Source organism: Euwallacea similis, chromosome 3, assembly GCF_039881205.1.
Source record: "Euwallacea similis isolate ESF13 chromosome 3, ESF131.1, whole genome shotgun sequence".
In the NCBI taxonomy this organism is placed as follows: Eukaryota; Metazoa; Arthropoda; class Insecta; order Coleoptera; family Curculionidae; genus Euwallacea; species Euwallacea similis.
Window position 1 is genome coordinate 6,826,170 of NC_089611.1, and position 27,974 is coordinate 6,854,143.

The window sequence follows — 27,974 nt, forward strand, 5'->3', positions numbered from 1 at the left end:
TATTTTTAAAATCGCGTATAGCTATTCCAACCAGCTCGCTACGTTAGCACATTTGCCTATTGAAATAAAACGCAGCCCATTTAGCAACAAACCTTACTTTATTTATACTATATACATTCAACAATAAATTATCTCAAAACCTATAAAAAATTCAATAACAGTAGAGTAAAAGTCTTGAAGATTAAATTGCACAAGTGGATAAATCAAAGTTCCAACTCCACGAATCATAAATTTAAAACAGCCTTTAAAGTTCTGTTTGCACTAGTAAAATTCGCTTTACAGGAACTAAAACAGAAGCTTTTACCTAAAGAGAGGAAGCATTCTCGATCATCTCAAACTACTGAGTAATAGCTAGGTATAATATAATTAAAAAATTACTAGATATTCTGTATAATTTGTTCTCACTAGAGTATCACGAATTTAGTGAATGTAAACTATAGGAAAGCGATGTACAAGTGTAGAAGTGTGCACTTTGGCACGCCTTACCAATGAGAATTTATGTTTCGAAACTTCTTAGAGACTTCTATTAGTAAAAAAATGAAGTGGAGTATATGGCGAAAAATGATTGTTTCGAAAGTCGTTAGGAAAACAGCGCGAAATCACAGCGAAAAGTGCATTTTCTTACAGTGCTTATCGATACCTATTTAGACGTAAATTACACGCAAACATTTTCTCCTAATTTGGCGATAACAGGATGAAATTGAGGCATATTCATCAAGCAGGTAATGTCCTTTAAGGAAGGGGAACGAGCCCTTCATTGAGTTTTTTAATAACAATAATAGTCATTATTATTATTAGCCCTCTGCATTATTATACCATTAAAGGACGGATTATTTACCTCAATTAAGCTGAACGAAGTGCTTATTTGGTCATTATGTTATTGAGGCAAGACACAATTTTTGCATTGAAGAATCGTTAAATTGCGTATTATAAAAGGCTGAGTCGTTAGTCCTATTCAAAGTTAAGATTTAGTCGATTTAGGTTTTAAAAAAACTATTAAGTAACTTTTAAAAGATAAACTGGGTAAATCCCAAAATCTTCAATTGTACATGAGGACAATGCTAGTATACAGGGTGGCTCATTAGTGCGCCAAAGTGCGATATCTCAGTAAATGGTACGAGCCCCGTCCAGCTCCAGTTGGCCCACCCAAGTTTGTGTGATACATATCAATCCAATTTCGAAATCACTCGTTTTAATCTGATATTTTCGATAAAATATAATCATTTGGAGGAATGTAAATGCCACTTCAATTTACAGAACCTTGCAGTCTCACAAAAACCTCACAATAGGGGAAATTGCACTTTGCTTGCCCATTACTCCATTATCAGGGATTGTTGTGAACAAGGGCCAAGGGGGCATCACGGTTACTATGGAAACGTTTTTATTTATTGACGTGACGTTAACAAGTTTATCAATTGTGAAAAAGTTAGTCGGTAGTTAAATTTTTGACAAATATGGGCAGGAGAAAGGCAATTGATGAACAAATTCGATCGATCGCTCGCAATTTACACAATTCGGGAAAATCTAACAGTCAAATTGGTTCATTGCTTGGTTTATCTAGATGCAGTGTTCGAAATGCTGTAAAATTGTATGTATCAAGCGGTCCAGCTGCTCAAAAGCCTCGGTATGTGAAAAAATCCAAAATAACAGACGCTGATAGAAGAGCTTTGTCAAGGATTGTGAGGAATAATAGGCGTGCAAATAATGGAGAATTGAGCCTACAATGGAGGGAGACGCTTGGACGACGTGAATGTCGGTCTACGTGTCATTTACAAACAAAAAACTCGGATTTGGTGCTTACAAAGTAAGCTAGAATTCTATCCTAATGATCAAATGATAACAAATTTGTTTTTCTCCCCGCATAGGCTAAAGAAAAGACACTGTTGACTTTAAAACTAAAGCTAAACAGGTTGAAATGGACGAAAGACCATTAAAACTGGGTTAATGAGAGTGGAATAGCACACATTGGAGTGACGAGTCGAGATTTAAAGTTTGTGTTGGGGATAGCCGTAGCAGAGCTATTCGGCAAAGAAATGAAGCTTATCATCCTGATTGTTTGAAGCGAAAAGTCAAGTTTTCAGTTTCCGTAATGGTCCGAGGTTCAATGTCGGCGAGAGGAGTTGGGAGATTGCACTCTATTGACGACATTGTAAGCACAGACAAATACAGGGTGATTCTTAAGTTGATACTTTTTTTAAAACTTTGTGTAGAAGTCATTAAAACAAACAACATTTTCAAATAACTTTTTTCAAACGTCTTAATAATAAGAAAGTTACATCAATTTATCGCAAAATGCATTATTCATTTGATCCAACGATATTGTAGAGCAAAATTTTGAAATACTGGCTGCCACACGAATTTCTCATCTTTTGCACGTTTTTATCTCTTTTGTGTTTTGCTTGGCCACCAAGGTCACCAGACCTAAACCTTAGCGATTTCTTCCTGTAGGGTTTTATGAAAAATTTATCTTATACCTGTAACCATATGGGAAGAATTAATTCCTCGCATAGAGCAGACTGCAGCAACAATCAGAAGAAAACCGATTTCCATATTACGGGCCGTTAAGGAACAGTGGTTGCGTGTAGCAGAGCGTTGCGTCGAAGTAAATGGTGACAACTTTGAACACATTCTCTAGGTTAGATGGAATCGTGGACTCATTTTGCGATAAATTGATGTAATTTATTAAGTTTTTTGAAAAAAGTTATTTGAAAATGTTGTTTGCTTTAATGACTTCTGTACACAGTTAAAAAAAAGTATCAACTTAGGAATCACCCTGTATTAAAAAAAAACATAATTTGCTATACACTTTTTTGACGGACTCTGTAGATTTGAAAATTATTTTAAAAGTAAGCTTCATAACGACCAAAAACTTTGATAAGAAAAATGTCTTTTAAAACGAATATTTGCTGGGATACCGCGCTTTGACGCACTAATGAGCAACCCTGTATACGTATAATCTTCACTTCACAGAGCTTTTCAATTCGATCATTTATCCTGCGAAAACAATTAAACCTAAATTGAGCACGTTCAACAATCCGAAAACAAAAACTTTACACAAACCAATGACAATCTTAAATCATTACGTAGATCTTTAGTACTACGCGTAACGTTAACTTCTTTCCTCTATCGAATTAAGACACTCGAAGATTATTTAACCACTTCCTGATTTTTTTCTTTGATTTCCGTTTCGCTCGAACTTGTCGCATTGCAAAGATCGCCTTCCGGGACTTGAGAAGGCTTCGGTGGAAGATGTAATTTCAGGGGGTTTCTCAATTTTTTTAGTTTGGACTCAACGTCTCTAATTTCATCTTTCAACTGATTGTATTTGGACAAGTCGACGCCCACCTTTTTCGCTTTTTTGTGCATTATCATCAGGTGTTGTCGGTCTCTTACGTCCGTCAATATATATTCCTGCATACACGAACCAATTTCAATGATAACAAAGTAAACTTGAGGCCATCTTACCTGTTTGGTGAGGACAAAATATGCGTACGTAGCCATGACAGTACCGTAGGTGACAAAATAAGTGACGGGTTCCATGATGTCCCAAGAGTACTCCCACCACGTGAGACGTGCCAGGATTCCGAACTGAACCGACATGAAGCCAAGCCCTGCCCACGCTAACCAGTTACTTCGTTTGTGGGCTACTATTTCGATTTGGCTTCTAACCTTAAGAATTTTGATCACATTAGACTAGGGAGAGGGCTATGAGAATTTAATAACATTTTTTTTTAAGTCCAGGAGCATTTTTTTAAGTTCAGAAGCATTTATTTTTAGGACCAGAAACATTTATTAAGCCCAGAAGAATTTTTTCAAGTTCAAGATCATTTTTTTAAGCCCAGAAACTTGTTTTTAAGTCCAGAAGCATCTTTTAAAAATCCAGAATAATTTTTTTAAGTCCAAAAGCATTTTTTAAGCAGGTTAGCATCGACATTCTTCCACTTTCCATGGAAAATAAACTATTACTCGTGTTCGTGACAGTTCCAACGATCTCTCAGGATTGAAAATGCTTAAAGGTACGTTTTACATTTGGCCGCCTACTTTCGCCCTGGTATTACTGGTAAATTTAAACGAAAATTGTTTCTTGACCCGTTGCCAGTATATAAGTATCGAGGGCAGCAAAAAGGGACACTTTATGTGTCTTCCGAGCCAGATGCCCTTTTGCCGCCGCCATTGATATCTCCGTAATATCACAGTTCGGAAGTCAGTCTGGCAAGGGGCCAACTAATATTACCGTCTGCAATAGCGCTGTATCATTTAAGTATTTGTTCTTCTCGAGAAATTTGCGTCTTGTATCACTTTAGAGGATTATTTTAAGTTAACAATTTGATACGTTTATAAACCCTAAATCCCCCGTGACACAAATTTAAGCAAACATTTTATAGGAGGTAACGGTTAAATAGGATAACTGAATTCCTCTCAACTTCAACTTTAATAATGGGTAAATCTCGTTTGAAACGCCGGAGAACGAATTACCGCTTGAAACGTTAAATAAAATCCGGCAAAAGCATTTTTTGCAAGAAATCAATTTCTCTTTTAAAATGTCTTTTGGCTATTAAAATTTGTAATTGCTCCCACTGTATTACCTCGGCTAACTTCTTGCTGTAGCCCCGGGCCGGGTCATCCTTATTTGTCAAGTCCGGTTAAATAAAGGTAAAACGTTACGCGCTCAGCTGTGTTTAGGAATACCTGCACATACATGTTAGATAATATACGGATAACGTCGATTCCCTGCAGCAATCGTCCAATGCTGTTATTTTAATCTTGGCAATGTGGCGAAAGCGGGAAAATTAAATTGGCTGATTTAGGGCTTCACTTTGGATAATTTTAACGAATAGAAGAGCCAATGGGCTCGAAACTGCCGCAAATATTGAGACAGACGTGCTGAAGGAGCAACGATTTCGTACTAAATTATTTTCTTTTTGTTCCGGAAGTCGCTTAAGAATGTCTTCGAAGATTATTGTCCAAAACGCGTTTTTGGACCATTTTCAATGAAAATTACGGAACGCTTAATAAACATTTTTTTTTAAATTTTAGAAATTTTGTCTCAAAAAGCTAAATTTTTACATAAAAACTAATTTCAAACCAGAAAACTCACGTCTTCGAGAGGCTGAATTTGTTGTTGCAAATCCTCCAATTCCAGCATCAACTGCCTCTCTTTCGACACTTGATGGTCCTGCACGTGCAACGCCTGATACAATTTATTGATCACATCTTTCACTTCTAGAAGTCTGTAAAATGAACAAATCCTCAATCATTTATACACCTAATTTAGCCACTTACTTCTCAACTTCCTGACCCACCAGTCTCTCTGCCTTCGGAGTATTAACGTTATACGAGCAGTCGTTGATGATTAATTTGAAATCGTCATCTAGGAGAGTGTCTATTATGTTCGAAGACGCTATGCGAGTACCATCTATAGTCTTGCACACCACCCTGTCCACCCCTTTGTCCTCCTTCTTGATCATTTCGAGTAAATCGCCCACAGTATTTGTGATTGGTTTCAGGGTGAAGGTGCATCGCTCTTTCCTGCTGGGCAGCGGCACTGTGATCCTGGGCAGACCTCGATGGTACCCCACTGTTATTTCCGCTGCAAGAAGGTAGATTATTTGTCACCCATTTACGCAGAGACGCGTTACTAATAACTGAAATTAGCTATACACTAACATTGGATTATGGTGTAAGTAATAGTAGATCTGATGGTATGGTATTTATTGCATGCGAATTTCGAACGGGAGAGTCGATAATTTCGTTTTAATTAGATTAGGAGAATTGCTCGTGCAAGGCTCATAATATTTTCTTTTAAATGTGTCTGCTTGATATCGAAATAATTTTTTTTTTTTTAAGTTTTATCCCACGTTCGCCAAAGACCAGTCTGAACCACCATCATCAAACGTTACCTAGATATTCGTCCGGGGTCTCCGGCGTACAGTACATGGTATTTACTATTTGTTTTCGTCGTGTATTCGGTACATACGGCCCGTTCCGTTAGTCCATATAACTCGCGGACCATAAACTCAAGAGGAAAACGTTATGGTATTGTTAAAAATCCATAATTAAGACGCATTATAGTAAGAAGAACACCGCATGCGATCAGTAGATGGTTCGAGCCGACCCGGTGAGCACGGGGCGAAATCTTCGGGCCGCTTCAGACTGGCAATTAAAAGTGCCCCCAAGTTCTTCAGGGAGTGCGCGACCTTTAAATGGACCCTACTTAAGGTGTCGGTGTTCGGTTGGTGTAGGAAAATAGGGACGACTCAAAGCTGCCAGAATGGGGACAGTTCCCTGCTTCAGGAAGCGCAAGAGGCTCTGCGAATGGTTGAGGAGAAGATATCCAAAGGCCAGAGTCAAAGAAAAAGACGGTAAGTTTGCAGCCAATAGATTGTGTAGCCAAAAGAGGCAGTCAAAAAAAGGTTCAAACAGTACCTATGTAGATGTGCATAAACAGCCGGATGACTTAGTGTGAGGTAACTGATTTGTACTTAATAATTCTTATGGCCGACATATGGCGTGACATTAATTTCACTGTGTGTGAATAATGATGTAGAACACACATAGTTTGACATTCGAGAACATTAATCTGGTCTATTGTTGCTTCAGTACGTTTTAAGTTTCTCGCCCCAAAACTTGAGGACTATAATATATATAATAAAGGAAATTCCCTGTTAGAGGTTGCGGTAGTAAGAGAAACTTCCACTTTGTGATAAATTTCATTTATTATAGCGTCATAACATGAGAAAAATTTGCCAAGAAAGTATCTTGGCAAAATGGTGAACTAGAATTGTACTACTCTTTGGTTAGATTTGGTTCTAGTTCCATTAGTGTAGTTAAATCACTTGTAATATAACGTATTTTGACTATTTCATTCAAATCAATTTTTTATATGTAAAAAATGTTTTCTTGATACGATGGTGAATGCAATCTTCATAGCTTCCTTCGGTATATTTATTTATTGTGTTAATGATATTTTAAGACAGACCTTAATAAAACATGCGCAATAGGAATCCTATTATTCTGATCAAATAATTGTTGAATTTAACAGCGTGTTAACCTGCTTTTAATATATCTCCAATCAAGTCAGTTTTTAAATGGGAAAAGTCGGCAAACAACATTTTCTTCACAAGATGGCGAAGGACTTCCTCATTGCTTCTTTCACTTGATTTCACTAATTTTCGCCATTCTAACGTGTTTTCGATGGTCTTTACGTTCCATACTAATCTTATTGATCAGATAAATTCCCCATTTCCTCATTTAGCATTAATTGATATCGAATTCGCGCATTTTATTTAAAAAAATGACGACTTTAATTAGGCAGGTATTTAGGCGTGAAAGAACATTTTTGATACATACACATGCGGTTTTCTGCTCTACATATCTCGGGGCATAAACACGCGAACTAGCATCAGCTCCAATTAAACCTGAAACTCTCCAATATCAAAAGTGCAATTGCTTCATTCACGAGCTGACTCGGAAATGCAGTTTTCAATACCGGTTACATCCCCATTTGCAAGAAGCGTTTCATCACATCCAGCAACGGTGGACTTAGACAAAAATAAACTATGGTATGAACCCAGTAAAACGTTTGTCAAACGGGCATTATTTTTTGAAATCGCGCAGGATTTCTGAATAAAATATGAGGCTGTGACGCTAAATTGGAGAGCTGCAGTGCCATAATGCGCGGAGCCGAGACGGGACTGTTTATTTACGAGTGTTAATGGTCAGAATAAGAGGGGAGATGTGCAATTTTCGTAAATAAATACTAAAGCAAATCACATTAACGCTATGCTCAAATTGAGGCACTCAAGGAGGAGAACTTCTTCTTGTTAACATCATTATATTTCAATCAATAAAAGGAAACTTCCATTCCTCATGGAGCGAGGCAAGGAAACGACACATAAAGCCCGTGTTCTCAATTTTCCTGATGGTTGGTGTAAGAGAAAAAAAGGACAATCTCATTTTGGGCATTTATACGTCTTTATGAACGAAAAGTTCTGGCAAGCATTCAATTTTCAATGGTCATAACATCTGCAGTTAAAGTTTACTTTGGTAAAACATTTTGCAAAGCGCAGATACTTATTTACGAAGAATGAGTATAGTTTTGAATAAATGCCCCCATCAAAATTCAATTGCAGTAGTAAAAAAAATTTGAAATTTAATGATGCTTATAATAGTTATAATTAGTTTTATCATTAGTTAGATTAATGGAGATACCAATTTGTAAATATGTTCTACGCGTTCCTGCAACAAATCTGTCACCACCTTCAGAACCAAGGGAAACAAGTAGAACAACGAAAATAAACGGTAAACCAAAACACATGGGAGGTGAATATTTAATATTCTCCTTTTATCCATTTTAGATTAACCAATTAAAAATATATACCAACTTTACGCCTCTGAAAGATCCTGGGCCTGACATGAAGTTTAGTTAAATCTAAGCAGGAAAAAGCAATTATTCCTGACACCTCGGGTTCTATTGGTTACTAGATAATAGAGTGGAATGCAGCATCCCGAAACCGCTTATCTGCCTGCCAATTTATTCCGGGATTAAAGTTTAATTTCATCCTAATAAAGTGGGAATAAGAAGGGATACTTATTGGATTTTCAGTTTGTTCAGTAAAAGGATAAGTTTTAGAAACGATGTTAGGGTGAAATTCTAACTTTTTAGTATCACTAGTTAAGAAAAAGTTTAAAATATTACACATTGTTGACAGAATAGTTAATGCTAATTTGAATGCTTTTTCTCTTGATCTTGGGATACTAGTACATTTCTTGACAAATTGGTGAATTACAATTTCAAAGTTTCCTGGTTCTAATACGTTTGCTTGACAGAATGATAAAAAATATCATTGTTTCGGCTACTTAAATTCTCTGCCAAATTTGTCGATAATGTGCTCAATTTTATCGTTTTCACCGTTTCAGCTGGTCTTGATACAATATTTCTTGACACATTTGTGAATACACAGCGTTTTTCTGCTCTGTCTATTGTATGTATTTATCCCCGAGTATATGGTGCACTTTATGGCAATGACCAAAAAATAAACAATAATTATTTTGTGTGACCCTCATTCTGCCTCTTTGGCAACATACGGTTTTCTTTCATCTCGTAAAAAAAAAACCGCGTTTAATGCATTCATGACCTCATTAATAAGCTGCGCGCTTGTCAAGGAAGGAAATTTGCATGAAACCTTTTAGGCGCATACCTAATGAATCTATAATTAGAAAATCGCTATTAACTAATGAGAAACGTCTTGCGTATGCGTAATATGATATAAGACGGTACCAATGCGGATGGTTCGGAGAGTAGATATAATCTCTAAATTTCGTAGTTATGGAATTTGAAACTGATGTAAGGTTTTATTGTGTGAGAAGGGCAAAGTTTAAAGGTAAAAATAAATCAAGGTAATAATTGTTTAACGTAATAATGCGGCTTTCTGTATTAACAACAATCGCGAAAGAAGGTTACCAGTAGAGAGACAAATAGTGACTAAGAACGCAGTAGTGTATTCTAGAAAATTCTCATTTTGTACTCAGTAAGTCATTTACTTAATAAAGTTAACTCGGGGAAATCAGGAAAGCTTTGGCAACATGGTGTCGATAAAGGGTGATAAAACAACAGAAACGCAAAACCTGCTAACAAAGTGATACATTCTGGCAACGTTATTTTTAGTTTGACATCTGACATTGTTGTCATGTAAATTCCTAAAACAAGAGAAACACACAGCGGTCCTGTCCTTCACTATAAAGTTTTTTGAAGCCGCTCCTGTGCTTCTTCTAATATACCGAGTAATTTTCTTTAAAAAGTGGCCTAGTTAAACACTGGACTGTAGTAATTAAACTAATCATATTTCACTGGCCGATGAGGAAAGTGCGAGCCATTATAGTTGTAAAAAAATGTATAAATGTGTATTATTTACTAGGCTAGACGCGGAGTGAAATTTTGTGTGGGCCATTTATTGCTAATTTATGATCCCTGACGGAATTTTTGCGCCATTTTGTTCGAAGAGCAATTAGGCAAACGACAATAATCATTTCTACACGGGTATAGTGTCATGACCTCTTAAGTCACAATGAGTAATGGTTAAGCGCATGACGAAATATAAATCAATTGGAGAACGCCTTTTCGTCTGTCTTATTAAAAAAAAAACTATTTTATGACAGTGATTTTTACAGTACTGTAAATATGATTCACGAATATTTTGTATTCATACAATGCCGGAATTTTAATGAAATTCCTTTCCGGCCTTTTTAGACCGCGGATGTGTGACACTGGCTCTTTACCATCGAAAACGCCCCTAAAAGTTTAGTAATTTCCGTTTCAATTATGTTATCCCTTTGTCCCGTGCCTAAATTAATTGCCTCTTTTGTTTACGCATAAATCCTGTGATGAATTTGTTTTATTATGGCTCAGAGCAACAATTATTCACTGAAATATAGCTTCAAAAAATCAAATCTGGCAACAGAGCAACGTTCTTTTGTCAAATTTCTAGACCTTTCCTCATAGAGGCGTGACATCTCATGACGCTCAGCAGAGTTGTCAAACTTCGCACCTTCAGAAATTTATTCATTGAAATTTCTTGCTGCAAAAAAGCGTTAATTTTATTAATTGCCTCTTTAGCAGTGTTTATTATTTATCAGAAAGATATTATTGAATAAGATTTAACCTTCCTGGGGCAAGACAACCACATAATTACGGCCCGACACAAGGCCGGGAAGGCTAATTGACCGAAACAGACTTAAAGTTATTAATAAGATTCAAGAATTAATGACCACTCATTGACAAACTCTATTAGATTAGCATCTGGAAGATTCGGTTTATCGAATCCATGCAACGATCAATAGCTTGATTAGTAAATCATTACACAGTTTCGTCAAGTGATAGTACCCCCCCAAGAGGCCTACGATACGACTAACAACAATATATACATTGTATGGTACAGGCTTACGTACAAATCGACCTCGACTCCGATGGTTTTTTGGTATACCAAACTGACCAACATAGGATAATCGGTGCCATGGTACGCCGGCCTGTGGGTTTCCTAATAGGCTCCGTGACACTCCACTGAGTTTCCACCAAATGCAAGGACATGAGTTATGTTTGTTTATGGTACTTTACGCCAGTAAAATAATAGACGCCTATCGGTAAAGCGCGGGCCTCGATGTGCGGGTAAAGTGGAAACTTTTCTCCCTTCCGTGCATGAGAAAAATAAGGAAGAGGTGACGAACAAAAGGGTTGAACTTTCCTTGGCAGTTTCCATAAGCTCAAGCTTTTTTTGCAAGGGAGATTTTATTTGGATAATAAAACATGAATGACGAATAGTGCAATTTTATGGGTGAGTTTGTCACTCCGAGTCATTACACTATAGAGATAGAGGCACTTCACATTTCAATAGTCATTGATCGTATTTTATTCTGACATTTTGTTCGCAACTTTTTTACCATAAACACCGCACTAACTTGCTAACGAAAGTGATATTAACCATGACCCAACTACATCATTTTATGGAACCCATAAAAGTTTAATATGTGTTTATACGCGCTTTTCAATGCCGATTTCACGACCCAAGCTTCAATTTCAATTCTATTATTCTTTCATTTCTTTTATATTGATCTTTGGCGAATTTTTTAAGCCTTAAACTATTGAGTTGCTTTCCTTTAAACTAACCGTCTATTAAATATTTTTCAATTGAACTCGACAACAATTTATCCGCGCCACAAACTCGATCGCTTAAGGGAGATTAAGAACGAAATTGTGATTAAGCAGAAATGTCGAATTGAAACTTGGCAACGGAGCGACGCTCATTTGTCAAATCGTCGCATACCTTTTATCCATTTACGTCGCAACGAAACAGATGTCAGACCTTAAGCCATGTTGCCAAATTTTGAAAATAATGCTACAAACTAGGGATATCAAATTTAATATAAACGATGTCATTTTTACTTACTCATAATTATTAAAAATCATGGAAGAGCCAAATTGTTGCTATTGCCTATTCTATGTTTCCAAGAAAAGGGAGACGTATATCTTACATTCATCAATTCCACGTAGTCTCGAAATAACACGTACCTAATTGGGATCTTGTACGTTTCCAGTACGCTCTAAACGAATAATTTGCTACAGAAGTAATTTTTTTTACAACTCGTATAAGTATCGATAAAACCGTCGCGAATGCTTCATTTTCGTTTGGGTCGAGGTTTGCCTAATTGGTTTTAAAGAAACTGTGTAAATAAGCAACCTTGAAATTTTTTGTTGCATTACACTGAAAGTGTTAATAATACAAAAATAATAATTGTCTGTTAGGAATAGACATTTATTATAGGGGTTTTAAGGAGCTAATAAATCTAATTGCAAACTTATTTTTGGTTCGTAAACCACGTTCTTCTCTGGCTAACCAAGTCCCGGTGGCCATAAAAGCCGTAGCTGAAACAAAGCACTAAATCAACATAAAACGAAAATGATCCTGTCGCGATTCTGTTAGGGCTGAGGGAAAAGAATACCTGTGATTCTAGCGATTCCATCAAAGAGCCTCACCGAGAAAATTTAATCAACTGGGTTTCAGGGCTATAAAAATGGAGAAAAATGATCGTGCCGCTTTCGCCATCCTGATGGAAACAATAACGAGGTTTTATTGTTTCTTTCTTTGTTCTGTCCATCATTTAAATTATGAAAAATCTGAACCAAACCGAAAAAAGCCCAGGAAGATCCATCAGAAGCGTTATACAATCGAACCTTACGCACGAGACAAAACATGCAAACGGACATGTTCACATTAATCTACTCAACGTTTGTTAAACTAAATGGAAACATGCAAACGAATTTTATGCACAAAAGAGAGGGCGATAAAATCGCTTTATTACGGAAATGGGCCACAAGGGAAGCGAAAAGTTGATGTACAAGTACGTGTTCCTACAAGCGAGTCACGTGTTCAATAACAGGAAGTTTTCGGTGCATGACCAATTTCTGTTAATGGAAAAGTGCACCTGATTAACTCATTAATGAACCAGTAACACATCACCTGATTCGATTTCATGTGGAGCATAAATGATGGCGCCAGAGAGTTTCATAACAATCCTTCCCCGTTGCATTAAGAAGGGCGTTTTTTTCAAAATTTTTAAACCCGCATTAATAACAAAATGAGTCAATAATCGATTTCGCATGGTAAATATGTATTATTAGCGTATAATTAAATTGTGTTTCGTAACCAAATTGACCATGGCATTTGCATATTTGTTTATGTTTGCAAACTTATCTGCATGGTTTTTCAATGAAACACCAAAATCTCGGCCCGTCGGCCCCGTGTCGCACTCAGGAAAGTATTAGAAATTTTTCAGAGTAATTCATTTCGTAACGAAACTGCTAACATTTAGAATTGCAAATTAGCGAATGCTGCTGCATCCACTGTAGAGAAACCGTCGATTTTCCTGCACTGCACTGCAACAGAAATTGCCCAGAGAATCTTGCACTTTGTCGCAATTTGTATTTAATTTCACTCGCGTTTAGATGGAAAGGATTCCAAAGTCATTTTTCGAATAATCAATCCAATTCCAAACTGTTATTGTTTGCTACGGAGAGCTTTTAGTTATTAAGAAAAACCTTGATTTTCTTCACGACTGACTAGCTTTTCCTGTTTGTATTGTCTGCGACGAGACTGGGCAAACTAAGGATCAAGATGACTATTCTAAGGTCCTCGAATCGAATCTACGAATAGCGGATTCGAATTTACGGTTAAAAAATAAAATCATGAACGGCGTATCATCCGCTATTGAATGAAATCAGTTCATAGCTAAATAAACAATTACGAAGTGGAAGTGCTTGAAAACGCCAAATTGCAGCATTAGTTTTAAAGCACCTTCGCCATGGCGATGAGTAGCGCGAACTCGGCAAACCGAGGGGCATTTTCCGCCTGATATTTAAACAAATTTTCCCTTAGTTTTTTACATCGCCAAAAACGATGTTAATTTAAAACGTAAATACTGGTAATTTGCATTACCTCAATGTTGAAACTGGTTATTATGACTACTACATGACTTTTTATCGAGTTTCTTAACAGACAATCTCTTACAATGATGTCAGACCGCGTGCACAGCTTCCTAATCGAAATACTTAAACTTTTATTTCAGTAACTATAAAATGCTAAACGAGTTATTGCTAGAAAGGGACTTTATTACCGTGTGAGACCTACGAAAAGCAGGGAAATGTGTGATAAGTGAAATAATTATTGTCGTTGTCGTGTGGTTTATGGTAATTTGAATAAATTCGAAGGTAAATTTCTTGCATGAAAATTACGGCGCAGGGAGAGGTGTATTAAGCAAATTTAGTCACGGGGGCGTTATATGTGCAAAGAATATAAAATGTTTAATGCCGTTGACATAGTTTGCTTCGTGGAGTTGATTTTAGAGGGGCGAAATCAAGGGTAAAACTAAAAGGATGATTTTAAGCAAATTAAACGCATAGACTCATCATTCACCATTTTGCCAAGAAAAGCGACGTGCGTTATTTGTGTGTATGCCTGGTCGTCCATGTTGAATCCTCATTAAGGAGCGTTAAAGGGTTAAAGCCGTTAAAGGGCCAATATATTATGGTTTGGCGCTTCCATCGCTATTTTGAACATAGTTAGCCTTAGAACTTTTCAAAAATAACTCGTCTTGTAGTTTCTTACGGAAGTTTCTCACGCATTTTCAGTGATATTTTAAATATACACGCTTGAAGTAGCGGTCTAAATACCTGTCACATAAAACGTTTCTTGATAAATAAATGACTGAAAACCGACTTAGTGACACCGTAATCGTCGTTTATTTTCAGGCATGAACGCGAAACTTGCATCAATAACTTGAAATTAAACGTAAACATATCATCGACCAAAGCTGACTACGTCAGATCTAGATCCAGTACCACCAACACCACCAAGAATCGGTAAGCTACAGGGCAACACGTAAAAACTAAGTGATTTTTTCCGTGAAAAACATCAAATATCGCCGTAAATTTAAATCTTGGCACGGTGACAAATCGCTGTTCTGTTGAATAATAAGGTTACATAGATTTCTGATAACATCCGAAAGATTCAAATTTAAACAATTCCCATAACAACTATGGCCCCAAAATAGCTTTCCATGAAGCCTGGTAATTGTTTGCAAATCAGCTTTATTTGAAAGGGTAATTAATCCAACGTGATTGGTTTGGAGTAGGGAAATTCAAACATGAAACTTTATTAATTAAGAAATAAAACGTGCGCACTTTAAGCTGCCATTGATTAACCGACTTTTTACCACCCGAAGGAGGTTTAATTAAAAATACTGACTTTTAACAGAAGGGAGGATAAATACGTCCGCGGAAGCCTTGACAATGTCTCCAGGATTCCCGCGGATGAACAAATCAATTTGGACGAACAATCGACTTTAAGGAGGACACGAAGTTTGGCCATTTCGAGGGAGAACTTGTTTTACAGCCTGGATTACACGGAGACGTCGGATTACCGCAAGAACAGACGATCCCAACTCATTCCGCGAGCAAGATTGATTGAGAAGTCCCTCGTTAGAGATTCCAGGTGAGAAGTTAACATTAATGCTTAAGTATGTCCGGTGAACAGATTGGAAAAATGTGAGATTTATTGGGACTTTACAACTTCCCTTATTTCGTGCAACGTGTGAGTTTAATTAAAAAAGGGAATTACCACAAATAACACGGTTTATTGGCAATTTTCTAGATACGGTGAGAACAGTGGTTCTGTGTCGCTGTAGCAAAAACTCGAACATCGTGTCAAAGACGAATGCGGATTAGCAGCGTCTAAGATAGGAAGCTAGTTAGGCGATTACGAAAACACTAACTTTTCCGATTCTCCAGGGGTGGATAATTAATATTTCCCCCATGGAATAATTTAATTCGCCCTGCTCCATATATAACCTATATGTCGTAGCTAATTTCAGCCATGCGGAATCTGGGTTGACGAGGATTTGTCTACTCCCAGAACACTGATGATTAATCTTCCTTAACCTTATGCCTTCAGCATACAGTAATGGACATAAAGTCACTCTTCAAATTCAATACTTTCAAGTGCAGCCAGTTCTGTGCAGACTACAAATTCAGGATCTTTTCGAGGGTATAAATCACTGGGGATTTTATCAAACAATTGCCTCGGAGATTTCCCGCGATAGCAAAGTGAAATTTCCCTTTGAACTGATTTTGGGCCGACGGCCTGATTATGTCAGTCCAACGTTAAATTTAACATATCATAAGATTATTTTCCCTTACCGCATCATAAACAGATCTGTAACTTTAAAACATGCAGAGAGTTTAATAAACGCTCCCTCTCTTGACTTGGAAGACATGAAATGATTAGTGAGGTGAGTTCAAATTGAATATAATGGCAGGGTATTTCCGCGATATTTTACTTAATAATGCGGTTTTCCGTAATTTCCACTCACTACGGCGTACGAGTTTTGAGATGGATATTATCAGGCATTATCAGTAAGGCTTTGTGAAAAGTACTTAAAGTGATATTTGAGACTCTTGAAAAAGTTATGACCGAAAATGTTATTTTTAGATCATTTCTGGGATTCGTCGGGTTAAAATCTACCAAAAGCACAAAAATGCTTCAATTTCTGATCTGTCCTCGCATCTAAGTCATAGATGACCAGTAATGTTAATATTGCAACTGTATATACATAGGCATAAACGTATACATACTTAAATTGAAAGGGCTTCTTGACAGAGTGGTGAATTTCTTGCTTTCGCTAAAGCAGTTTTAGCTAAGTGACTAGATTAGCGCGTAAACCAGTGTTTTTAAGATGTAAGCGGTCCTTAAATTTAATTTTATGAGTGTTGGTTTTCCTAGATGTTGAGTGTAGCAAACTGTTTGTGCTTTCAGATGGGTGGCAGGAAAGAACTACTTTCGGGTCAGAGCCTATCTGTATAAGCACATTTTGCTGACAAATTGGCGAATTATGTTTTTTGTGAAACATTTCGATCTGATATAACTGTGTTACGTAACGTAAACGTATATAATTCCAATGTTCCTTCATTTAAGTGCATTCAACCTATTAATGCCCCTCTTTTTATTTTTTCAATCGATTATTTAGGCATTCAACTCGACAAACCAAATAGGAAAAAATATTGGAATATAAATTGCCAATTGGGGCTAAACCACGAAACAGGGTAAAGTGTATATAGGTGTTCTAAGTTAAGTGCTTACTATTGATAACGTTTTCATTATTATAAATACAAAGTTGTTTAAATTGGCAAATTTGCAGCATTCTTTTCTCTGATTAAGAGAGTGAAAATTGGAAAGCAATTAAATGTGACATTTAAGAAAAATGATAATTTTCTTAACGGAATACCCTGTATATTTTTTGCTCTAACGTTCGCAAATCACCATCAGAACAAAAAAGGTCATATGCAATATTGGCCTAAAATTGGAAACACTGAATTATCAGTTCATTTCTTTTTAGACTAGTTGACTGTGTATGCGAAATAAGATTCAATTTTACTTTTTTCATTCTATTTAAGCAACAGAAGTAATGAAACAACCTACGTTAAATATGCAAACACATCACCGTTTTGTTCAATGCGTTTTTGGGCATTCTACATTACACGGTTTGTAGCTTTTTAAACTGTTCTGCCATCCATGGATCTGGATAATTCCTGTAATGCTATTTTGAATCTTGGCCAAGTTCCCATATCTCTTTTTATAAACTTCGTTCTTAATATAACCTCAAAAGTAAAAATATGAAGGAGTTATGCCAGGAGGTCTTGGGGGCCAACGTATCGCACCCTTTGTTTCAATCAATCTATTTGAGAAAAGCCTTTCTAATAACACTCTGACTTCGTCAAACTGATGGGGATCAGTTCCATCTTGTTGGAAATATATTTGGTTACGCGCCTCTAAGTTGACATCATCTAAATGCGCTTCTAGGAATTCTGACAATATATCAGCGTATCTCCTTCCTGTTAAAGTGCCTTCGTAGAAAATTGGCCCAATTATTTGACTGCCTATTAGATCACACCACATTGATACTAAATTGTATTTGGGGATTTCTGGGGTGAATAAATAAAATTTTCTTAAACCAATAATGGATGTTTTAGGATTAAATATTCCTTTGCTTGAAAAATTTGCTTCATCGCTCCACACAAAGCACTTTAAAAAGTCCAAATTTTGCCTACACATATCTACAATCCATTGGTATAAGATTAGCCTCCTTCCGGTGTCACCAGGTACTTGTGTTTGTACCAGTGGTACTTAAACGGTATAGTTTTTTTTTAATTCTCCTACACTTTAACTTTAATCACTGTCTTTTTTAAATCTCTGGTTAAATGATTTTTGAACGCTTCGAAACATGTCAACGCATTTACTTCTACTTCATCATTTATAATGAATTGTTTTTGAGTTTTAGTTTTCGCAAAGACTTTCGTTATTCCTAAATTTTCTGTACAATTTTAGGAAATATCTTCTTTCTGGTTAATTATATTTAGAATACATTTGGCCATATTGCTTCAGTGCTCGGAGACTATTTTTTTCTCGATACAAGATACGTCTCTAACATTTCGCATTTTTCTAAACGAGGGAATAATGCCATTTCGTAATATTAATAACTTAACTAACTGACGTTTCCGAAGCAATGAGAAAAATGTAGTTTTTTTAAATAACTTCAAATTTAAATAATGTTTAATACATTAATTTATTAGCTTGCTTTTTTGACGTCAGGTTCACCCCAAGAAACCCCTCCACAACCTATACAAGGTGCATTTATACAGTGGAGAAGTTTTGAATGGAACAGTCCATATAACTAAGATGCCGAACATATGCAGTCAAAATCCTCGGACACGTCGATTTTTATATTTTCTTGCGGTTCTTTAATTCTGAAAAGGATCGATTTAATACAAAATAGTACCCCCTTATTACCACGTTGATGTTAGGACTCGTTTAAATGACATTTTTCCTGAACGCTGGATTGGGAGACGAGGGGTAATTGAATGGTCGGCACGATCACCTGATCTCACGCCTTTAGATTACTTTCTTTGGGATTATCTTAAGAGTAAGGTATACTTTAACCAGCCAGCAACTATCGAAGCCATAAAACAAATAATCCGTAATGAAATAAGAACAATTATCCCAGCATTGCTTCAAAACATCAAACAGGAGTTCATGCATCGTCTTCCTTACTGTCAAGAATCCAATGTGGGATCCAATTTGAACATTTAATTTAATTGTTACTTGTTGTTTTATTTTGTATTAAATTGGTCCTTTTCAAAACCAAAGAAATTTTAAAAGAAATCAAAAGTTTTAGTTTCTAATATGTTCGATCGTAAATTTCTCGAGACCTGTTTCGTTTAGGTATAGGACATCGTACGTGAAACACACTTAGAATTTTGCGTAGAATTAAAAAATGAAATAAAAAATAGGTGTTTCCGTTCGAAAAAATAAAGTTGATGGTCATACCTGATTTTTGGGCTACCCTGTATACATGAATTTACCATAAAAAAAACCGTAAGAAAAAATAAAAATCGACGTATCCGAGGATTTTGGCCGCATTGTTCGGCATCTTAGTTATATGGACTGTTCCATTCAACACTTCCACACTGTATGAACGAACATGAACAACTACAATAACGGAAAGACTACTACAACTACAGGCCAAATGGAAAGGCAACCAATATAACTGAACCTTATGTAACTCCCTTTGCCTAACAAGACAAGGAAGACGATCCCGATTCCTCTTCCCTTCCATTACACTGTTGGAGTATTTCCAGGAATTGTGACCTCTTTGAAATTTTTATGTCACAGGCAGAAAGGCCAATGAGGCCGATAGCCTTTTCTTAAGTGAATAAAGATGTATATACAGTACCGAGCAAAAGTAAAGCAACTCTTGTTATTTGTCTTAAATTAACCTTTAATATACTGTATAAAACAAATGAAAACATTCCGACTAAAGTAAATTTGATTTATATTCCTCGGATGGTATTTTATGGATAAGACGTCCAATTAACAAACGTTTCGATCCAGAAGTATACTTTGAGCACAATTAAGCACGGCGAAGGAAATGTTCAAGTATGGGGGCGTTTTTCTGGTTGAGAAATGGGACCTCTTATCAAAATTGACGGAAGCATGGATCGATACAAACACTTGGAGATTTTAACTAACATTATATGCTGCCGTATGAATAAAACAACATGCCTTTACGTTGGTGTTTCCAACACGACAACGATCCAAAACATACGGCAAAAATTGTAAAAAAAATTTTGAAGTTGAAGGGGTTACAGTGATGAAGTGGCCGGCACAGAGTCCCGATCTGAATCCCATAGAAAACTTATGGGATTTAATTGATAAAAAAATCCGCTTCAAACATCCAAAACAAAATCAAAAACAGTGCTGGACTCTTTGAGATCATTCAAATAGCCTGGAACGCTGTGCCCAAGGAAACTATTGAGAGACTTATTGGTTTTATGAGAAGAAGATGTTTAGAGGTTATCAAAAATAAAGGCTACGCTAGTAAATATTAATTTGTTTTATCATTCATCATTTTTCTTCACAATGTTCCTTTACTTTTGCTCACAGTTTTTTTTTAAATATCACTCGGTATAATGTTATTGTGAGCAGGAAAAATTCTTTTGTTTTACTTTTAAGTTGTATTTATCTAGTCATTATATTAAAAAAAAACATGTTTTTATTTTTAATACTCATTTAAAATAATACAAAAACTTAAATGTTTTTCCACTTTTGCTCGGTACTGTATATATTTATTTCTAGAGAAAGAGCGTACTGACCATTCGGTCTTCTTGCCCTTGTGGCAAAAACACTTACATATACAGGGTGTCCGGAAACGTAATGACATAAATTCTAGGGGTTACAGAGAAGATTAAAATAATGCTTTCTACTAAAAAATTCCTAGCGGCCCTCGTTATTAAATTAGTCGCTCTCAAAGTAAAAAGTTAAAAAAATATTATTGCTGTAATTTTAAAACAATTTTCATGGTAACAATGCAAATTGGGCGGTTTAAAAAACTCCTAGTCGTGCTTATTTTAGTTAGTTATTAAAACCGTTCATGTCAACATTCAATGTCAACAACATTAGTTATTTCAATAATATCATGGAATTTAGCAACTAGGAGTGTGCAGATATGCATCTTATGTTCCGACTTGCAGAAGGTAATGCTGTCGAAGCTGCTGTGCTGCAGTCCAAGGTGCTCGCATTGAACATTATTGATAACTTTAGCTGTAATAGAGACCATTTTTTTATAATAAACTGCTATTTTATTTGATTTTAAGTTGTTGGTGCTTGTAAATAATAAAATGCGATTTTTTCAAAAACAGTTTAAGATATATCTGTTAAAGCAAGGTACACTTTTCTATAGGAAAATTATAAAAAAATATGACGATTTCGTCGACTCGCTAAAAAAACGAACGAGTTTAAATGAGAAATTTTGACTTTCCCTGTATAAGGAAGGGCATCTGAAACACCCTTTTACATTTGAAAATAAGCACGACTATGAGTTATTTAAACCGCCCAACTTTCATTGTCAGCATGAAAATTGTTTTAAAGTTACAGCGAAAATACTTTTTTCAACTTCGTACTTTGAGAGCGAACAATCATCTGGTAACGAAGGGCGCCAGGAATCTTTTTATATGAAGCGCCAGCGTTATTTTAGCCTTCTCTATAATCCCTAGAATTTATGACGTAACCTTTCCGGCTGCCCTGTATACACAAATAATCATTCATAAAATGCCAAGAGAAGGAAGTTAAAAGAAAAAACATATGCAAACGACCCAGTAGAAGGGCTGGAGGGAAGAGGAAGCGACAATGTCTTGTTTGCCTTGTAAGGCAAAGAGGGTGAGAACGGTCCAGTTGTGGCCAGTGTACCGAATTTATTGCGGCCCTTCGGTCATCCTTGTCACTCGTTTGCGTTCGCATGGGCCGTGTCTTTGCAATCAGTCTTAGTCCAATTTGTTCTGTTTGCGTACATTGTTTCGATTTTTCCTTTGCATTTGCCCAACAACGGTCCACACAAGGACCCGTACATTTTTGTTGCGGTTTCCATCCTCGCCCCTTGATTTTTACACGTCAGCATTCGAAAATGTTTTATTCGTTTAATAACTCTATTCCCGTGTTTCCAACTTGTTCGGTGAATTTCAGTTTGTTGAAAAACGTTACTTTTCAAAGGGAAAACGCAATCTAACACGAACCGCAGCGAAACAAATTGCAATTATGTTCCTGGTAATGAAAAGTGGGGCTTTAATAAAGCGTCCGATTAATTGGAACAAACTTCATTCTTCAGTCGTTAATTAAAACAGAATTAATTGTTCTCAAATTAAATTGGTACAAGATTGTATAATAAAACTGCTTATCCCCTTTCAGGAACGAATCCTTTCAAGTGGAAACTACGGTGAAGAGGCCCTCTAACAAACCCCAAGAAATTCCGCCCGATTACAGCCCTTTACTTAGACCTCAATCGAGAAATTTCCCGTTGGACAGTTGGAACTACAAGCTCCCCCCTGGATACGCCACGAAAAACTGCAGCCCCGCCTTAAGTTCTAAAAATAATCGCTCCAGGTAAGTGTTTATAATTCACAATAGCACTAAACTCGATTTGTTTCCTTTCAGGAAGTCTCTAGAGGATTTCACGGGCCTGAGTTTGCCCAACTACTATCCAGACTCTGAGGACAACTTAACGGACAATCAAAGCGAGGACAAAAAGTATGTCTCGCTGGACAATCTAACTTGGGAGACAGCCACTATACCCTACGACGAAAATATAGTTCTTGCAAAAAAATCTCCCGAGGGCGTTTACGCCAAGCCGCGAACGATCAGAGGCCCGACCCCTCATCATAAGTTCGATTACAAGAGCCTGCCTCAGTTCAACAACGAAGAGAATAAAGAGACTGTTGAAAGGGCTATTGAAAGCGAGCAACAATCCAGCTTGGAGTTTGAAACCAACACTAATTGCGACGAAATCAAGCTCAACAACGAGAACATCAGGAAAGAGGAGAGCGATCCAGAGGTCCAAGAGCCCATAAAAACGCTGATTGAAGTTTGCTCCGAGAAGGAATCTTCTGAGGATTTTAAGAGCGTGGTAGTGGTAACGGGGACTAGTCCCAAAACCCTTGAAGAGGAGGCTAAAAACCACAGTCACAAGTATTTAAAAGAGTTTTTGGAGAGTCAAAAAGGCTCTAAGCGCCCTCTGCAAAGCTTTATTGCTAAAAAGTTCTCCAATTTGACCAGAAGACACTCAAAATCAAATTTGACTACCAATCAGTTCTATTCTTTGCCCGACATTAACGCAAGTAAAAGCCTGCAAAAGTGCGAGAAAATCGATAAGAAGCTACGCAGCTGCGACAAAGTCACTTCTTCGGAAAACAGATTTATCGTCAACATTGGAAATCACTTCGATGTAACTGATAAAAGCACCATACCAGTGGACTTTCAAGTAAAGATAACTAAGAAACAAACCGCAGAAGACCGGGACAGAGCTTTCAGGGAAGCGGTTAGACACGTTAATAATACTTTGCAGGGAAACGGTTTTAGTGTGGATTTGAACAACAACGAGGAATTAATGGACGCGGAAATTCAAGAGAAAGTTGATAATATGAGGAGTTATTGGACGAAAATGGCTGGGGACAAGGGTGAAGCCACTGGGGACAGGTGTAAAATTGTAGAAATACACTCTAAAGTTGACAATGTGAAGAAGAAATTTGAACTTAATAACGAGGATAAAGAGGAGAAGCCTGGAAAAGTCGAGCTGGCTAAGCAAGTGTTTGAACCTAAATCTTCTCCTAGTGGAAAAATCTCTCCGGTCATCAAGGAAAGTTGTAATTACTTCGAAAATTGCATGGAGAGTTTATGCCCCAGTTCGGTGGAGCTGTTGGAAAATGAAGTCAGACCTAAAAAATCCTTAACGAAGGCTAAAAGTGTTAATGTTCCAGAGTTTGATCATGTGAGATATAAAGTCATTAAACCGGAACTTTTTAACAAGAAAATCCTGGCTAATTGTGATACTGCCGAGCAGTTTAACGACGTGATGAAATACCTGCAAGACTACAGCTTCCAGGAGTTATTTATCGACAATAACATCGTAATAATCGAACCTATTCGATCAAAAATCCCTCACAGCTCCAAAATTGTACCAAAAAGAGACAGCAAACCTAAAAGGGAGAGCAGGGAGGAGGTAGATGACGTGAAGCAAGGCCTCAGAAAGCACTTCTTTTATCAGCCAATAAGAGTGAATAAAGAAGTAAACGATAATGAACTACCGAATCCTGAGGTAGTCAAACAAGCACGACAATTCTTTGAAATGGGCACTAATAATACTAAAGAACGGCAAAGGGAGAGCAGCGTAGATCTCGATAAAGACAAATGCAGCACTAACTCAGCATTTTCCGACGATGATCGCAATGATGAGGAGGACGAAAATATGTATGATTCTTTGGATTGCTGCAGCACCGAGTACGTCAGCGAGGATATACTAGAAAAAATCCGAGAGTATGGCACTACAGTAACATACTACGGAGGCAGGGTTGTGGACAGAAACCCGGGTCAACCGATTTTGACTAAAGTGATCATGGAGGAGATAAAAAACAACGAAAAAAGGTGCATGGAGTGCAGCGGCTGCAGGCGCCGAAGCATGGACAAAACCCTGAATGAAGTCAACAAAGAGTATCAAGGGTTTAAGTTCAAAATCGTCAAATCCAACAGCTGCAACAGTCGCCTGGAACTGATGGGAACCGCGGACAAAAACAGGCTTAACAATAACGAAAAGAGAATTAATAAGGACACGATTAATGAGAGCATCAAACGCAACGACAATAAATTAAACCAGCCCAGGATCATTGGGGAGGAACGTAAAGCAGCGGACACTAATAAGGTTTACATTCAGTGGAGCGAACTGAAGAAGGAGAAAACCAATGGGGTGCAAATAAACGGGAGTATGAAAAATTACGACTATCACGACAAAGTCACCGGCAGTAGGAAGTCCTCGGAGATGGAGTTTGAGCCTTACGAAGTGGCCTGACTGCTCTGTGAGTTTATGAGAGATGCAGCTGCTTGCACACGTGTAGTCATTTCAAATCAGATTAGAATTTAGATTGTAAAAATGATGATAAATACATGTTAGAATTAGATGAATCAATAAAAACATGACGCATTCCTATCATAAATAAGGTATTGGGGTATTCCAAGCGGTTTTAATTATTGTAGGTAAACCTAGAAATAAGTTCGGTTACAATGAAGGTAAACGTTGGTTTGTAAAATTCAATTTAAGCAATGAAATAAAGATAATTTATGACTTGTAATAATAATGATAATGTGTAACAAGCACGTACAGTATTGGGCCGAATTAGAGCAACTGCGTAAAATTGGAGAAAAGGTCATAATATTGAATGCTACAATGATCATACTTTATTCACAACGCATTGATGAGGGTAATATTTGCTTACTTTCGACGGGTTTTTAGTTTTTTCAATCTGAGATATAAAAAGATCCAAAAAATGCGGGTGACAAAGTTAAAGCAACTCGATAGTAAATTTAGTTTATTATTTGAATTTCGCTCGATTTCGAAGTGGATGTTTTATTTAAATATGCCTCCCGATGTTCATTATTCAGTAAATCTTATGAGAAAAATCGTTGTAGCCGGCAAATCGCACAAGTGAATTTAAAGCAGGACCACGAAAAACCTGCAAAAAACTAATCGACGTATCAAACACACCAGTTTTTCTGCAGGCAGATCCGAGACTGCCTGCAAACCGCGTTTTGGCCGCAATGGGCAATTTGAACGTGTCATCCATAACTATACACCGACTTGATACTTGAAAGCGGTTTACAAGCAAGTCGTACAGCCAAAACACTTTCCTTCAAAGAAAGATACAGATTCATGGATAATGCTTGCAACGCCTCGTTAGCTATACTCGACATGACTGGAAAAAATTTCTTTTCCCAATCAAAATTTCGTGGTTTTAGAAGTGGCGGTTCACAATGGATGAGACGTTTTACAGGAAGAAGACTTAACCCCACGTACATCAATACTACCGCAAAGCTTGATGGAAGCTTTGGGGTTGCTCCTTAGCTTATGGAATGAGTACTATGTATAAAATTACCGGAACTATGAATCAATATGGATATCTAGATATTTTGAAAAACGTTATCCCTCTTTTTACAGAGTCATTTGCCAATTCGGCCATATACCAGCATGATAATGGCCCTAAGCACACCGCTAAGGTTATGAAGAAATAATTCGTTCAAAAAAAATATTCCCGTTTTAAAATGGCCGGCACAGTCTCCAGACTTGAATCTAATAGATTTTCTATGAGGAATCGTGGAAAAAAGGATTCGTGGCCGAGAAATGGCCAACAATTGTTGGAAGAAGTGCAAATAGCTTGGAATGAAATAGATGATGGTATAATTAACAATCTTGTTTCTTCCATGCCACACAGATGCCAGGAGGTAATCAATAATAAAGGATACTAGAGAAAATATTAGTTCTGATAGTCTTATTTTTGTTTTGTAAGAAACTATCCTCCAGTTGCTCTAATTTTGTCTAATACTGTACATGGTACTGTTGTGTCTCGTGTCCTATAAGCCTGAGCTGGGGCTCTTTCAAAAAGTTAACGATACTCGTCTTCAATTCAAATATCGAATGTAGGTACTAAGTCTGTAAAAAAAAATAGACGAATTCGTTTTGTTGAGGACCTGGGTTAAAGCTCGCATTATATGTCGCGGGTGTTACTCACAAAAATGCCTTCATACCTCAAAATAACACTAATTCCGCAAGTCCCCGCGCGGCAACTGGGGCAGCTAAAAATATACATATCAATAACCGTGATGGAATTAAATGAACGACTAAATTTCCGACTCAACAATTCTGTTATGCGAAAATTTAATTATCGTTTCCTGGATGTGCGTTTAAAATCTCTTATTATTACCCCCTATTTTGTAGTTTTCTTAGACTCCCTTTTCCTGACTTATTCGCAAAACTCCTATTAAAGGAATTTAATTTGCTAATGGATTTTACCAGCAAGGGGCAAAGGTGTAGTAATATTGCATGCTGGATACCTACACACATTCCCTTAAGGTATAACTAATACAAACCATAACACGCAAAATGGAAATTTTCCTATGCCAGTCCTTGACTTTAATACTAAAAAATCGTGGTTTAAAATGTTTTCTTAATTTTTACCTTCCTCGGAGTCTGAGTCTGTGTCGGTCTGATCACTATCAGAGGACGAAGAACTGGTGTTTGGTAGGCCTTTAGTGTCCTTTTCGTTCTTCTGCTTTGTAACTAAATTCACTGAGAAGTTAGTCCTGAATGACCTGATCACTTGAATTTGCACACACTGAAACAAGCATCATGTTTACTGTTGTGAGTGCAAAAAACCTGCTTTATAGACTAATTGAGGTATTCATTCATGAAGAGATATTTTTTCAGAGAATTCCAAAAGACCATCTCTATGGTAAATAGCGATGATATTCGTGGATATTTGGTTTTTGTGGATTTTAAGTTTCTTTGAGGATTAGTGTAACGTTTAAATTACTCTGCCTTAGATTACTACAAATCTAGTTCTTAATATGGAAAATATTGAAGTGGTCATCTTTGTGCTTCATTAGGACGAATAAGCGCATTTGTTTGCCTCTGATATCGTGCTATTAACCTCACAAGAAAATTGAACATTTCACTTTTATTTGAACAAGAGACACATTGAAGATCAATAAAACTAAATAAATACAGGCCAAATCGGTAGACTTTAATACAGAATTTAAACAATTCTCTATCGCTTAGTGGTTAAACATTCCCAAGATCAACTTTAAACCTCTTCCATGCTCAAATTAATGAATGATCTAGAGATTTATAAATGAATCATAAAATGGTTTACTCACCTTATTAATTGAGACGTTACTAATTAATGGAGAATATTTGGATATTGCGAAAATATCGTTGTTTAGATATAAAAGAGCGCGACACAACACTCTCCGTGTCGCCATTTTTACCGACTGTCAAAA

General features: G+C 36.8%; 2 protein-coding genes across 4 annotated transcripts; one reads left to right on the plus strand and one right to left on the minus strand.

Moving 5' to 3' along the window:
- Positions 1-49: 49 nt before the first annotated feature.
- On the minus strand, positions 50-27,958 carry MCU (mitochondrial calcium uniporter). Its single transcript, XM_066406088.1, has 6 exons — positions 27,852-27,958; positions 27,154-27,310; positions 5,284-5,590; positions 5,099-5,231; positions 3,466-3,669; positions 50-3,411 (listed from the first exon to the last, which is right to left on the minus strand). Exons 1-6 carry the CDS (start codon positions 27,954-27,956, stop codon positions 3,148-3,150), a joined length of 1,170 nt encoding a protein of 389 aa, XP_066262185.1. The 5' UTR covers positions 27,957-27,958; the 3' UTR covers positions 50-3,147.
- jv (javelin) lies at positions 5,661-25,258 on the plus strand. 3 transcript variants are annotated; one of them, XM_066406086.1, is made up of 6 exons: positions 5,833-6,036; positions 6,101-6,362; positions 14,801-14,911; positions 15,306-15,542; positions 22,344-22,538; positions 22,590-25,258. In XM_066406086.1, the coding sequence occupies exons 2-6, from the start codon at positions 6,316-6,318 to the stop codon at positions 24,991-24,993; spliced, it is 2,994 nt and encodes a 997-aa protein (XP_066262183.1). In that variant the 5' UTR covers positions 5,833-6,036; positions 6,101-6,315; the 3' UTR covers positions 24,994-25,258. The 3 variants fall into 3 exon arrangements, with proteins under 3 accessions (XP_066262184.1, XP_066262183.1, XP_066262182.1); XM_066406087.1 differs by lacking the exons at positions 5,833-6,036; positions 6,101-6,362 and adding an exon at positions 5,661-5,680 and having other exon boundaries at positions 22,590-25,239; XM_066406085.1 differs by lacking the exon at positions 5,833-6,036 and having other exon boundaries at positions 6,073-6,362; positions 22,590-25,241.
- Positions 27,959-27,974: the final 16 nt, after the last annotated feature.